Source organism: Panthera leo, chromosome C1, assembly GCF_018350215.1.
Source record: "Panthera leo isolate Ple1 chromosome C1, P.leo_Ple1_pat1.1, whole genome shotgun sequence".
In the NCBI taxonomy this organism is placed as follows: domain Eukaryota; kingdom Metazoa; phylum Chordata; class Mammalia; order Carnivora; family Felidae; genus Panthera; species Panthera leo.
Genome location: NC_056686.1, coordinates 165,900,938 through 165,916,817, shown reverse-complemented (window position 1 = coordinate 165,916,817; position 15,880 = coordinate 165,900,938). Strand labels below are relative to the sequence as shown.

Below are 15,880 nucleotides of genomic sequence, written 5' to 3'. Positions count from 1 at the left end.
AACACTATTCTTTGCCTGAAGCTTGTTCTCCAGAAAGAGTTGTGGCATTTGTAGTAAAAACTCAAAGGATTGATACAGAGAAGAAAAATCATTCAATACATAGCTCAAAAAGATGTGATTTGGGTGGATATAAAAGTGAGGAAGAGCCTCTCTGGCAAGAGACACGGGCATCAGCAAGGCTCTTACCAGTTACAGCCTGAACAAAAGCTTGTCAAAGAATGCTTACTAACAGTTTACATATGTTTGCATGAAAGCATAAACATCTAGTTTTTATGTTTTTAAGGTTGGTGCTATGGCTCTTTTGTAGGGGTTATTAAAAATAGGCCCAGAAATCCCTATCAAGGCTAAAATAGTGATAATAATCCTTTCTATTTGGGTAGCAATTTGAGATTTACAAAGTCTTTTCATATATATTACTTCAGTGATTTGCAAATAATCTTGTGATGGTAGTAAAGCAAATGTTGTTTTCCTTGTTTTAGAGGTGAAGTTCAAAGAATGTAAAAGTGCTTTGCCCGGGGCCTCACCATCAGTAGTGGAGGTTCTGGAATTAGATACAATTCAAACTCTAGCATTCTTTCCACAACAACCACCATTTTGGAATTAGATGTCAAGTGTGTACCAAAGCAGAGTAACTTAACCAATAGCACAAACCAGCTTAAGTTTTAGAGTTAGACTAAAAGTTGAGTCTCCCCAGTAAGCATCTCCCCAAATTCTCTGAGTCCATATAGCACGTTGAGCACATTGAGGAACATGCTGTTTCTTTAAGGCCCATCTGACCATGGGCCTGATCATGTTTCAGGTGGAATAGGGAATGTTCTGGTGCAGTATAATTAATCATCCTAAATGTGGTGTACCTGATGCTCCTTTTACCTTTCCAAAGTCTTCTCAGCCCCCACAGGGGTTCCCTGGCAGCTTGCAAACACCTATACTTCCATGACTAAAACAGCCCTATGAGCTACAGGAGCAAAATATCATCATCCACATGAAGCATCCTTTGTTCTCAATTGTTTTTTCTTTAACGTACTCAGTGATATCTCCTTCCTCTCTTCCTGAGTCTCCCAAATATTTACTTACGTAAAATCTCTGGATTTCCTCTTTGCTCTCCACCAGAACCTTCAGACATTTCTTCCTCCTCACCACTCCCCCAGACTTTCCTAATGGCTTAGACTGCCATGCACAATGTTTTTTTTTTTTTTTTTTCCTCTGGAAAACGCTCCCTGTAGGTGCATCCTATTAGAGCAATGACTTTGTTCCTGCTGGGCTTTTGAACCACCAGTTTTTACCGGCAATGAACTTGATCAAAGGAGTGAGGTAGGAGGGGAGCTGGAAACTTCACAAGATAATTTTGTAAGTCACATCCTGGGCTGGGCATAGTCACTCTCCTGTAGAGTACATTTGCTGAAAGGTTGCAAGTGGCCTATGTTTTCTTCCAAGTGGTTGTTGTGTAGCACTGTGCCTCCATCTTTCCTGGCCCAGACTCTGACTAACCATCTCTTTGTACAGCAGGGAGACATTTTAAAAATGAATCTGAATTTGGAAGATCTCCATGATGACTTCGTTGACCTGCTAAAAGAACCAGCAAGAAATAAGCAGACACTATTCAATGAAGAAAGAAAGAAGGTAATGAAAACCATGTAGTCTCAGTTTTGCATTTTGAGATTAGAATCCCTTTTCATTGAAAAATAAAGTGAATTAAAGCCTTCTTATCTATCTGAATCAAATCTTTCAATGTGATTGCCCTCATCCTGTACCTCCTTTCTACCCTTTACTTAGTACTTCTCCCACCTAAGTTATTTCCCTCTGAGCACTTCCTATTGAATACTGGGACCATAGTAGTTCACAGTGGTATTGGGATAGCTGTTTAGTCACCATACTGTCACTCCAAACCACTCTTTTTTTAAGTTTATTTATTTATTTTGAGAGAGAGAACACTCGTGTGAGTGTGAGTGGGGGAGGGGAAGACAGAGAGGGAGAGAAAGAATCCCAAGCAGGCTCCACACTGTCAGCATGGAGCCCAATGCAGGACTCGAACCCATGAACTGTGAGATCATGACCTGAGCCAAAATCAAGAGTCGGATTCTTAACAGACTGAGCCACCCAAGAGCCCCCCAAACCACTTCTGTCACACCACCAAGCTATGATTTTGTTGTTTTACATTATCCACTAGAAAACCATAATACATGAAATTAACTTTTTTAAAACTGCATGTATGTATGTATGTATTTTGGGGGATGGGAGGGCAGAGAGAGAAGGAGACAAATGATCTGAAGTGGGCTCTGTGCTAACAGCAGAGAGCCCGATGTGGGGGTGGAACTCACTGTGAGATCATGACCTGAGCTGAAGTCAGATGCTTAACCAAATGAGCCACCCGGGTGCCCAAAATTAGCTTGTATCTTGTTCCCACAGAAGTTACTTCTAAGATGATATTTCCATGTACATATACTAAAACATAGAACCCAACTGAAATATAAATACTAAAGTACAAAAATGTTTAAATTACTTTAAAATTTATGTATTACAGATAATTTGAGCATGTACCAAAAACTGCAAACATTCACAAAATGCAAATATTTTATGATTTCAAAAGCATTATTTAAATCACATCATTATGCAATTTTTGGTATAAGTTGCTCACTCTTTATTCATAGCTGCTGGACTATAATTAGCTCTTGTCTTTTTGCTTTGCCAGTTTTGCTTCCAATGTTCCTCTCTCTCCCAAGGAACTGAAGGAACAAATAGAGTCAACATTATTCTCAACTGTCCCCAAATTAATAAAGTATGCTTCTTGTGATATGAGAGTTTAAAATAAATATCTCCCCACTTGTTGTAGTTATCTCATGGAAAAAGATTTATCTTTCCTTAAAGTCATTACCATTCTTAGATCTTCTATATAGGTCGTGTTCCATAGGTTCAATCTTTGTCAAGGTCTAGTGCAATTATACAACCTCCAGACAGCAAGTGTCATTACGCAAACTGACTTTGTTGTTGGATGGCCTTGAAGCACTTAAACCCTGATTCCACCCTGAGGCAAAGGAAAGCTGCGAAACCTTGATTACTTTGTTAAACCTTAGTCTTATGTCTAATGATCTTTGGTTATTGTGATTGGTCTAAATCAGGTCTTCTCAATCTCAGCACTGCTGACATTTTGGCCCAGAGAATTCTTTGCTGTGGAGAGCTGTCCTGTGCGTTACAGGATATATAGCAACATTCCTGGCCTCTATCAACTAGATGCCAGTGGCACGCCTCCCCCACCCACCCAGTTGTCACAGCTAAAAAATGTCCATGGACATTGCCAAATGTTCCCTGGGGAGCAAAATCACCCTCAATTGAGACCAAGTGGTTGAAATAAAAAAAGAATAACACTAAATGCATCAATGTTCATTCTTTCCTCCTTCCTTTCTTTTCTTTTATTCTCAAGTCAGTTAACATACAGTGTAGTCTTGGCTTTAGGAGTAGAATCCAGTGATTTATCACTTACATATGACACCCAGTACTCATTCTAACAAGTGCCCTCCTTAATGCCCAGCGCCCATTTAGCCACTTCCCCCCACCCATCTCCCCTCCAGCAACCCTCAGTGTGTTCTCTATATTTATAGTTTCCCTCCCTTTCTGTTTTTTATCTTATTTTTCCTTCTCTTCCTCTATGATCATCTATTAAGTTTCTCAAATTCCACACATGAGCAAAATCATATGATACCTGTCTTTCCCTGACTTATTCCACTTAGCAAAATATCTTCCAGTTGCAAAATATCCTCCAATGGCAAAGTTTCATTCTTTTTCATTGCCAAGTAACATTCCATTGTGTGTGTATGTATGTAATATATACATACCACATTTTCTTAATCCATTCATCAGTTAATGGACATTTGGGCTTTTCCATAATTTGGCTATTGTTGAAAGTGCTGCTATAAACATTGGGGTGCATGTACACATGCCCCTTCAAAACAGCATTTTTGTATCCTTGTGATAACTTCCTAGTAGTACAATTGCTTGCTTTAAGGTATTTCTATTTTTAATTTTTTGAGGAGCCTCCACACTATTTTCCAGACTGGCTGCACCAGCTTGCATTCCCACCAACAGTGCAATAGGGTTCCCCTTTCTCCATATCCTCACCAACATCTGTTGTTTCCTGAGTTAATTTTAGCCACTCTGACCAGTGTGAGGTGGTATCTCATTGTGGTTTTGATTTGTATTTCCCTGATGGTGAGCAATGTTGAGCATCTTTTCATGTGTCTGTTGACCATCTGGCTGTCTTCTTTGGAAAAGTGTCTATTCATGTCTTCTGCCCATTTCTACTGGATTATTTGTTTTGGGTGTTGAGTTTGGTAAGTTCTTTATAGATTTTGGACAACCCTTTATTGGATATGTCGTTTGCAAATATCTTCTCCCATTCCACCAGTTGCCTTTTGGTTTTGTTGATTGTTTCCTTTGCTGTGCCATAGCTTATTACCTTGATGAGGTCCCAACAGTTCATTTTTTGCTTTTATTTCTCTTGCCTTTAGAGATATGTCAAGTAAGAAGTTTCTGCAACCCAGGTCAAAGAGGTTGCTGCCTATTTTCTCCTATAGGATCTTGATGGTTTCCTGTCTCACATTTAGGTGTTTCATCCATTTTGAATTTATTTTTGTTCATCACATCTTTTTTTTATTAACAAAAAAGTTTAATGTTTATTTTTGAGAGAGCCAGACACAGTACAAGTAGAGGAAGAGCAGAAAGAGAGGGAGATACAGACTTTGAAACAGGCTCTCGGCTCTAAGCTGTCAGCACAGAGCCCAAAGTAGGGCTTGAACTCACAAATCACAAGATCATGACCTGAGCCGAAGTCAGACACTTAATTGACTGAGCCACCCGGGCACCACTGTGCATCTCATCTTCTTAACTAAGTTTCTAAGAGATACTAAATTCCTCTTATCTTTTAAATTCTGCACATTTGTCTGCACTGCCAACCAACCCACATTTATTAAGACTTAAAGTGAAGGTTATTGTTACCAAAGCAAGCAATTTATTGCTTTGCTTTTAATTCATTTATTTTATTGCTTTTATTTATTTTTCTTAGAAGAAAAATTAAATGAACAGATGGTTTTAAATAAAAAATCAAGATTTATTTTCATTGAGAAATTGGTTTTATTTTAATATAAATTAAAAGGTGATAGATCATCTGTTATTTAGTATAAAAGTGAAGGAACAAAACAGGGATATCCACACTCACCACTGTTATTTAACAAGTACTGGAAGTCCTAGCCTCAGCAATCATACAACAAAAAGAAATGAAAGGTATTCAAATCAGCAAGGAAGAAGTAAAATTTTCACTATTTGCAGATGACATGATACTCTATATAGCAAACTCAAAAGACTCTACCAAAAAATTACTAGAATTCATAATGAATTCAGTAAAGTTGTAGGATACAAAATCAACACACAAAAATCTGCTGCATTTCTATACACCAATAATGAAGCAGCAGAAATAGAAATTAAGAAATCAATCCCATTTACAATTGCACCAAAAACAATTTGGTTAGGAATAAACCTTACTAAAGAGGTAAAAGACCTATACTCTCAAAACTATAAAACACTGATGAAAGAAATGGAAAATGATACAAAGGAATGGAAAGATATTCTGTGCTCATAGATTGGAAGAATAAATATTGTTAAAGTTTTACAATAGCCAAATAGTCAAAGCAACTTTGCAAAAGAAAAGCAAAGCTGGAGGCATCACAATTCCAGACTTCAAGTTATATTATCGAAGTGTAGTAGTCCAAAACAGTACATTACTGGCACAAAAAAAGACACACAGGTCAATAGTACAGCCCTGAGGACCCAGAAATGAACCCACAAGTATATAGTCAATTAATCTTCAACAAAGCAGGAAAGAATATCCAGTGAGAAAAAATACAGTCTCTTCAACAAATGGTGTTGGTAAAACTGGAGAGCAACATGTAGAAGAATGAAACTAGACCACTTTCTTACACCATACACAAAAATAAATTTGAAATGTAATACATGAACATCCTAGAGGAGAATATGCAGTAACCTCCTTGACATCGGCTATAGCAACTTCTTTCTAGACATGTCTCCTGAGGCAAGTAAAAAAAGCAAAAATAAACTATTGGGACTTCATCAAAATAAAAAACTTCTACACAGTGAGGGGAACAATCAACAAAACTAAAAGACAGCCAACAGAATGGGAGAAGCTATTTGCAAATGACATACCTGTTGAAGGGTTTGTATCCAAAATCTATAAAGAACTTACCAAACTCAACATCCCCCAAAACAAATAATCCAGTTAAGAATTGGGCACAACACATGAAAAGACATTTTTCAAAAGGCATACAAATGGCCAGCACACACATGAAAAGATGCTCAACATCACCAGTCATCAGGGAAATACAAATCAAAACTATAATGACATATCACCTCACACCTGTCAGAATGGCTAAACACAACAGAAGATACCTGTGTTAGTGAAGATGTGGAGAAAGAGGAACCCTTTTACACTATTGGTGGGAATACAAACTGGTGCAGCAACTCTGGAAACAGTATGGAGCTTCCTCAGAAAGTCAAAAATAGAACTACCCTACAATCCAGCAATTGTACTACTAAGTATTTACTCAAACTATACAAAAATACTAATTCAAAGGGATACATGCACCTCAATGTTTATAGCAGCATTATCTACAATAGCCAAATTATTAAAACAGCCAAAATATGTCCATCAACTGATGAATGGATAAAGAAGATGTGGTGTGTCCATACACACACACACACACACACACACACACACACACACAATGGAATATTATTCAGCCATAAAAAATAATGAAATCATACCATTTGCAAGGACATGGATGGAACAAGAGGGTATTATACTAAGTGAAATAAGTTAGTCAGAGAAAGACAGACACCATATGATTTTACTCATGTGGAATTTAAGGAACAAAACAAATGAGCAAAGGAAAAAAAGAGAGAGAGAGAGGCAAACCAAGAAACTGACTCTTAACTACAGAGAACAAACAAACTAATGATTACCAGAGGGGAGGGGAATGGGTTAAATAGGTAATGGGGATTAAGGAGAGCATTTGTTGTGATGAGGACCAGGTATTGTATGGAACTGTTGAATCACTATATTTTATACTTAAAACTAATATTACATTATATATTAACTAACTGGAATTTAAATAAAAACTTAAAAAAAGTAAAGAGAACAATTCTACCAGACTATTACAATAATATACTCATCACAGGATTTTCTCTTGGTGATAATAAAGTGCTTCTCATTTTTCTAACCCCAAAATGCAGCAGGTGGAATTAGGCAATTTAGTAAATGCAGTGCCCGTTGCACTGCTAACAGATTAGAGATAGTGTCTTCCCTCCAAGGTGAGCACCAAAGCCAAACCCATAGTAATATTTGAAAACTCCTAAGGTTAAACAGACACCCAGAATATTAAGAGACTCCCCCAAAACCACAGAACTATTCAGTAGAGGATGCAGGCTTACAATGCCCACATTTAGAGTTATAGAATTCAAGTGCTACAAGGGATTTAACAATCATCTGATCAAATCTCATTTTATAGTTGAGGAAACTGAGACTAAAAGAGATAAAATATTTTGCCCTCCAAGAATCATAGAAAGTAGTGTCGGCATTGGGCAGGCAGTGCCATTCTCCTGAATTTCAGACACGTTAACTTTTTCTGTAAGACCGAAAGTGAGCTCTAAGGAACGGCTCTGTGTAAATAAGCTGCTTTGTAATGACACTGCAGATTCCCCTGCCAACCTGTTCCCTCACTCTTCCCCTTCATCTGTTTACATGATGATTAATAAAGCAATAGCATGGAAGTACTTTTTTTTGGTATTAATAAGGACTTTTAATTCTATGAGATAGATCTGTAAGTTAAGGGTTTTCCTGGGCCACAAAGGAAATCATAGCCAGAAAATGATGTTGCCAGTTTAAGACTCAGGTATATTAGTTAATTCTCATAGGTTAAAGATACTGCCAACAAAAGCAGGGAATTTGGGAGCCTACTCTGAACTGAGCTCATTTAAACTACATACTTAAATAGAATCATTCATTTTTGCAGGGAAGTAAAAGAATTCAATCCTGCATGACTCAGAGTCAGGGACACACAGGCAGTGAAGGCATCAATCCCCACTGCACAATGGTGTTCTGTGGTTGCACCCCAAGAAGAGCAAGAAATATAAAACAAATTTATGTTTTCAAAGTTCCCCTCAATATACATACATTATCTCAGGGTCTAGTTTGGAGATAACATATCATAGAAATGACAATTTAAAAATTTAAGAACCAGTTACTTAACTTTCCCCACAGTCTTAGAACCAGACTAATATGGGAGAACAGTTGCTCAGATGGAAGAGATCATAAGACCCACAGGTTAATGGATACTGTCTCACCTCACGGAGAAAGTTGTCTGGATTCACCTGCTTGAATAAAGTACATAACTGCAAAAAAGAAAAAAAAATGGCATATAGTGTTAATGCTTGCTTAATTACAGGTGGCAACATCAAAAATACCTATTGTAAGTACTTGTTATCATTTGCCTTATAATTTATTATTTTTATAAATTCAAGTTTAATTGACACACAATGTTATATTAGTTTCAGGTATGTAACATAGTTATTCGACAGGTCTATACCTTATGCTATGCCCACCATAGCTGTAGCTACCATCGGTCACCACACAGTGCTATTACGACACCGTTGGTCATATTCCCTATGCTGTACTTTTTATCCTCATGACTTAGCTGGAAGTGTGTACTTCTCATTCCCTTTCACCTATTTTGTCCATCCCCCTCTGGCAACCATTAGTTTGTTCTCAGTATTTGAGTCTGTTTCTGCTTGTAGTTTGTTTATTCATTTGTTTTATTTTTCAGATTCTACATACAAGTAAAGTCCTGTGGTATTTTTCTTTCTCTGACTTATTTCACTTAGCATAAATACCCTGTAGGTCTGTCCAAATGTCCCAATAGCAAGATCTCATTTTTTATGACTGAGTAATATTCCATTGTGTGTATATGTGTGTGTATGTGTATATCTATATCTATATCTATCTGTATCTGTATCTGTATCTGTATCTATATCATCACATCTTCTTTATCCATTCATCTATTGACAGACGCATTCATATCCTGGCTTTTGTAAATAATGTTTTAGGGGCACCTGGGTGGCTCAGGTGGTTAAGCATCCAACTCTTGATCAGCTCAGGTCATGATCTCATGGTTTGGAAGTTTAAGCCCTGCATCAGGCTCCACACTGAAAATGCCAGCCTGCTGGGGATAAGATGTTCTCTCTCTCTCTCTCTCTCTCTCTCTCTCTCTCTCCCCTTCTTTCCCTCTCTTCACTCCCCACATGCTCTATCTCCCAAAATAAATAAATAAACATTTTTTTGTTGAAGTTTTTTTTTATTTTTCATATTTTGTGAGAGAGAGACAGAGCACAAGCAGGGGAGGGGCAAAGAGAGAGGCAGACAGAGTCTGAAGCAGGCTCCAGGCTCTGAGCTGTCAGCACAGAGCCCGACGCGGGGCCTGAACTCACGAGCAGTGAGATCATGACCTGAGCTGAAGTCAGAAGCCCAACCGACTGAGCCACCCAGGTGCCCCCAATAAATAAACATTTAAAAAAAATAATGGTGTTTCAATAAACATAGGGATGTATAATCTTTTCAAACTAGTGTTTTTATTTTCTTTGGGTAAATGCCCAGTAGTGGAATTATTGGATCATATGGTATTTCTATTTTTAATTTTTTGAGGAAACTCCATATTGTTTTCCATAGTAACTGTACCAGTTTATATTCCCACCAACAGTGCATGAGGGTTCCTTTTTCTCCACATCCTCCCCAAAACCTATTATGTTTTGTCTTTTTTATTCAAGCCATTCTGAAAGGTGTAAGGTGATATCTCACTGTTGTTTTAATTTGCTTTCATCATGGAAGTACATTTATACCAATCAGTGGAGTACTCTTATCAAACTGGGTGAGGACAGCCCTGTGCCCTCTTCTAATCCTGATCACCTGGTAGGCGGCAAAGGCGTTCTTAAGACATTTGCTTTGGAAAAAAATGGGAAAGGGACAAAGTGTTCTTCACCATCTTTCTGTTCTCATCTCTTTTATTTTGTCTACCCCAAGTGTGCAATGCTACCAACTTACCCCTTGGCTGCCCAAAGCCCCTTCCAAAAGCCTTCCCCAGAAATGTCTTTCATAGAGAAGTCCTGTGTTCAAGATCATTCTTTCTCTACTTCCTACTTACCTTCATTAAATCTTATTTATACCAGGATAAGAGTATTGTGGGACTATTTGGAAAGGTAAAGTCTTCTGATGTTCCCTTAAATTTACCATATAGATGGCTCCCCACTGTGTGTACTTTGAGAATTTGTGCTACACACTTACTTCAAGGGATGTAGAATATTATTATATTCTCTATTCCAAACACTCACTTTGTTTGCCTACATGGCAATGGTTGTAAATCCAAGTGGTTATGGCTATCAGTGGAAATGAAAGTTTAGAAATTGTGACAGATATAAGAACTGAGGCCACAGATTTAGGATTAATTAAAAGTTAATTGATCATTAGACATGAAAGTGGGTGAGATCTTTGAGGGGAAAAGTATAAAGAGAAGATTAGAGAACTTAAGACAAGATCACACACTATCCATATAATTAGAAGGTTGGGGAAGAAAAAGGAATCAACAAAAAGACAAACAGCAGCCAAGGATATAAGAGAAACAAGTTGAGAGTGAGCAGTGTTGTGGTGAATTAGATCAGCTTCCCAGCCATTCTGCCAGAACTTATTAAATTGATGCAAATATGCTCTGTCTGGAAATACCCCCTTCTGGAAACACACACACACACACACACACACACACACACTTTTTCCCTCTACTAATAGCAAAATGATTTTATGGTGGGGAAATGTTAAAAAAAAATAGTATATGTGAATGTTTGAAAACCATTTTCATAAAGGAAACTGGTAGACCCAGAAAACTGTAACTCAGTGAGATTTAAATAGGTGAAGGGGATTAGCAGCACACTTAATTGTGATGAGCACTGAGTAATATATAGAATTGTTGAATCACTTATTGTACACCTGAAACTAATAGAATACTATATGTTAATTATACTTGAGTTTTAGAAATTAATTAATAAAAGAAGTTTTGTAAAATTCCATAATGACTTAAAAATGAAAAGCTTATTTGCCTTTGAGAATAAAGGCAAAAATGCCAAGAGCCTACATGGATTGACTCAGAAAAACTTATATTAAATTCACCTTATTTTGCTTTTGCTTTGTGAGATGACTATTTAATGGATAATTCTAGATTAGTGTCATAAGCAAATTATTCTGACTTCAAAAAGTCATTTGATAAACATATTTATGATCTCTTTCTTAAGGTAAGTGTAAGTACGTGAACTGAATAAGAGTTTGATTAGATTATAATTGTTCCAAGAATCTTAGGTAGTTCAACAGTGTTAACCTGGAAGATAGTTTGCCTTGCCTTGGGGAGACATCTGACTTTGTTCTAAACTCTGCAGTGTTCAACATTTTTATCAATGGCATTAATAGAAGAGGTAGAAAATTTTGGCTGTTTAAAAACTCAGTATGAATTGGGGCACCTGGGTGGCTCAGTCGGTTAAATGTCCAACTTCAGCTCAGGTCATGATCTCATGGCTCATGAGTTAGAGCCCCGCATTGGCTCTGTGCTGACAGCTCAGAGCCTGGAGTCTGCTTCAGATTCTGTGTCTCCTTCTCTCTCTGCTCCTCCCCCACTCATGCTCTGTCTCTCTCTCTGTCTCTCTCTGTCTCTTTCTCAAAAATAAATAAATATTTAAAAAAATTTTAAAAACTCAGTATGAATAGCCACATATGGTTCTTATAAAAACACAAAAAGAACTAACATAATCACTTTAATAAAAATATATCACATAGATCAAGGAGATGTTGGTTCCATTGATTAGTTCCCATCTGGAAAGTAAATAAATCCTGGAAATAAACATATTTAGGGGAAACAGTAATAAGTTGAAATGTTTCTGGAAAAGATTTCAGAACATTCTCTCTTATTGTCAGTAGAAATTATCTGCTAGTGTTATTTGCTGTGGAAAGTATTTTTCTACCTTAGGAATTGTAGGGAGTAAAAAAATAATATTCTTGGATTCCCCTCTGAGTTTGACACCACTGAAAGAGAGTCATGGGAGTCAGGAATCAATAACTAGTAAAAGCAGGATTAGAGAATATGGCTTGGACTTTTCTAGTGGGTTTCCTAAAACTTTATCTCTGATTTAGATAGACTTGCCTACCTAAACACTTGGGTGCACAGCTAGACAACCAGAGGCTTTCTGTACAGGGGCTTTTCATAGTTTAAATCTAACATGAATACACACATTTGGTAGAAGACAGATCCACAGGAGAGGCCTCAAAAAGTCAGAGCTGAGCATGTTCAGTCTAAACCTGCAGTTAAGTAAGTCATTTCCTCCCCAAGCAGGAGGGAAGAGTGAGAAGACTAGCCTGGACTTTTATTCAAGTTTTTCTCCTAAGCCTGTTGCAAATTTTCAGACAATTCTTAAACATTACTCTTCTCTAGAGAGACACACATTACCCAAAGAAGGCATTAAGAAGTTGCGTGGCCATGGATGACCCTCAAATCAACAAATGCCTGGTAGGAGTGGGGCTTCCCAGAAGGTGACCTTGATGATAAAAGTTCTAGAGGCAAGGCAGAAGAAGACTGGAGGTTTTAGTAGAAGAAAGAGATTGACAGACTGCGAGACCAATTTTCCAAATAGTCAAAGAGCAGTTAAAAGAAGAGAGAAATTGGACATCTTTGTCGCTCCAGGAGGCCGGTTCAGATCCGTTGTTGGATACTGAGTGAAGGCATATCTTTGCTAAATATAGGAAAAGATTCTTAACACAAGTAAAGCATAAACTTCTATTCAAAGAAAAAACTCTTTCAGGAAAAGTATTCAAACATAAGCTACCAGAATGTCATAGAGAAGTTGCCTATACTGAACAGGAAGTTGGACCAAAGTCCCTATGAAAAGGAAAATAAATGCAGAGCTAAGCCGATGTAGGAAAATCAAAAGAAGGAGGGACATTTCCTACTGGATATGTGTTTATTTAGTTTTTGGTTTTTTTTTTTTTTAATGAGAAGGACTTTAAAAAACTTCTGGCTTTGGGGCGCCTAGGTGGCTTAGTTGGGTAAGCATCTGACTTTTGATTTCAGCTCAGGTCATGATATCACTGTTCGTGAATTTGAGCCCTGCATTGCACTCTGTGCTGACTACAGGAAGCCTGCTTGGGATTCTCTCTCTCCCCCACTTTCTGCCCCTCCCCTGCTCATGCTCTCTCTCTCTCTCTCTCTCTCAAAATAAATAAATAAACTTAAAAAAATAATAAAAATAAAAATTCTGGCTTTTAGGCCCAGAGTTTAAACTTCTACTAAACGGCTGAAGGAAACCACTTTCTCCAAACCTATGCTTATACTTTCTCTGAGGATAAGTCATGTCTCTGGGGTAGTCGAAGGAACACTGTTTTTACTTCTAATCTTCAACCTGAAAACACATTTACGTCTCAAAAATTATTTATAAAGTGAAGGAGCTAAAATGAAGAACACAAAGTCAAGGCAAGACATAACTTTCTTATGTGCAAGCAGTGGCAATGGAAAAATCTCAGTAATTTTTAAGTAAAAATGCACCCAAAAAGAGGAAAGGCAAAGAAGAAGTAGATATAAAACAACAGGCTGAGATAGATGAGGTCCCCTTCAGCGTCAATGCTCTTTTGAGTTTGTGCCAGAAAGGATGGATATTTGAGTCTCTTTTTGAAAGCAGACATGGACATGGATTAGTGGGGAGAAATACTAGATCAGTGTAAGCAGGAGGTGATGTACTGCTGTTCACAGTCTCCTAGCATGACCTGCCCTCCACATGGCATGGAAAGATAAGTGGCAGGCACTCCTCTTTTGTATCTTGTGTTCTCTTGTGAAGGACCGTAACCTGTGATTGTTCCATTAATATCTACCTCCCCCACTGGGCTATTATCTCCCTGAGGGCAGAGACTGTATTTACTTTTACTCATTTCATCTCACCAATGCCTAACATGGCACCTAGTATGAAATAAGTGCTCAGTAGATATTTTGCAACGGGAGAATAAAAATAAGGCGCTTAAGAAAATAAAACCAGTCATTAAAAATGACTTTATATGGCCTAGAATTGTCAAATTCATACTGACAGAAAGTAGAAGTGGTTGGGGGGATGGGAGAATGGATAGTTCAGTGTTTAATGGGTAAAGAGTTTCAGTTTGGGAAGATGAAAAAGTTCTGGAGCTGGATGATGGATGGTTGCACCAATGTGAGTGTACTTAATGCCATTGAACTGTGCACTTAGAAGTGGTTAAAATGGTAAATTTCATGTTATATATTTTACCATAATAATAATAATAATAATAATAATAATAAAGGATGGCTTTCCTAAGGAAAAAAAGAGGGGTTATTCTTAGGAGGGTCTGAGGGATCACCTAACAAGGGAGCCTCTGATGTTTAGGAGCTACGTGTTCACATGGAATGTAGACAAAACAAAGCAGAATTTGCCGGTGGAAGAAGGTTCCTCAGATCATGATTTGAAAGACATTCATCTGATTCAACCCCTTCATTAGAGATGAAAACTAGGGCTTTCTCTCCTCTCTTTCATAAGGTCTATCACATTTCATTCAGAGACTAGAGGTCAGTTTACCCATTTCTTAGTCATGGGATGGGACTGTGCCCAGTTTAAACAGACAGATGGTTTCAAGTTCAGTAACGCTTGTGTCAGGGCCCCGAGCTCTAATTCACTGTAGCTTTTCTTAGGTTGTCTGTCTGAAGTTGAGTTTGTGACTTGGAAAAAAACTCAATGACTAACTCAAAGCTTTGGCTTTTCTGTGTTGAAGGAGAAGGCGCAGGTAGAAGATATTTTGACTGTCAATGGAACAGGAGAGGGTCAGCTCCCACAGCACCTGACGCAGCTGCTCTCTGACAAAGAGGATGCTGTCCAAGGCCATCTCCTGCCTCCAGACATGCTTTTGGGGGAAGAATATGAGTGTGTCTCACCTGATGACATCTCCTTGCCTCCACTCCCGGAAAGCCCTGATTCCCCCCTTGCCCCTGCTGACATGGAAGTGGAGGGGCGGTCTAGCCCTCCCCGCAGCCTTCCCATGAGCAACTACAGGATGCAGACAGGGGCCAGCTGTCCAGGGGAGGCCCAGGAATCTGGCATCCCACCACCTGCTGCTTTTGCTGATGCTTACAATGATAAGAGAGAAACATTTTCAAGTCATTTTCAGAGGCCCTCTCCCCAGTTCAAAGCTGAAGTCCCATTAACCTCCCAAGGAATTTTGGAAAAAAGTACTGCCTTCTGCAAAATCAGTGCTAAACATCCAGAGAGCATGCTGAGTGAAGTGCATGAGAGAGCTTTGCAGCAGCACCCTCAGGCTCAGGGAAGTTTGCTAGAAACATGGGAGAAAGTGCATGCTGATAACAATGTCACTAAAACCCAAGACAGGCTGCATGCTTCCCAGGATGCATTCTCAGGCCTTGGGTTTCGATCAGGCTCCAGCCAGGCCTATCAGAGGCAAACGGTCCCCCAAGAGGAGATTAAATGTACATCAGCAAAGAACACCGTGGTCAGCCTTGCTGGCCAGGCACCTAATTTCTCCAGGCTTCAGTCTAATGTAACTGTCATGGAAGGTTCTCCAGTGACTTTGGAAGTTGAAGTGACAGGATTTCCAGAGCCTACACTGACATGGTGGGTAGCTTACAATGACAAGTCATAAACAAACACATTGAATGACTGAGCAAATCATTCTGTGTGCACTAACTGAAAGGTTTAGGGACAGCTGATTAATATTCTGCAACAC

At 38.4% G+C, this 15,880-nt stretch overlaps 1 protein-coding gene across 2 annotated transcripts in view; it reads left to right on the top strand.

Moving 5' to 3' along the window:
* Positions 1–15,880, top strand: part of CCDC141 (coiled-coil domain containing 141) — a 228,886-nt gene that overhangs the window by 210,272 nt on the left and 2,734 nt on the right. For both annotated transcript variants that reach the window (XM_042949270.1, XM_042949269.1), the window contains 2 exons: positions 1,504–1,620; positions 14,915–15,768. In XM_042949270.1, coding sequence (XP_042805204.1) covers positions 1,504–1,620; positions 14,915–15,768 — 971 coding nt within the window. The remainder of the gene's footprint in view (positions 1–1,503; positions 1,621–14,914; positions 15,769–15,880) is intronic.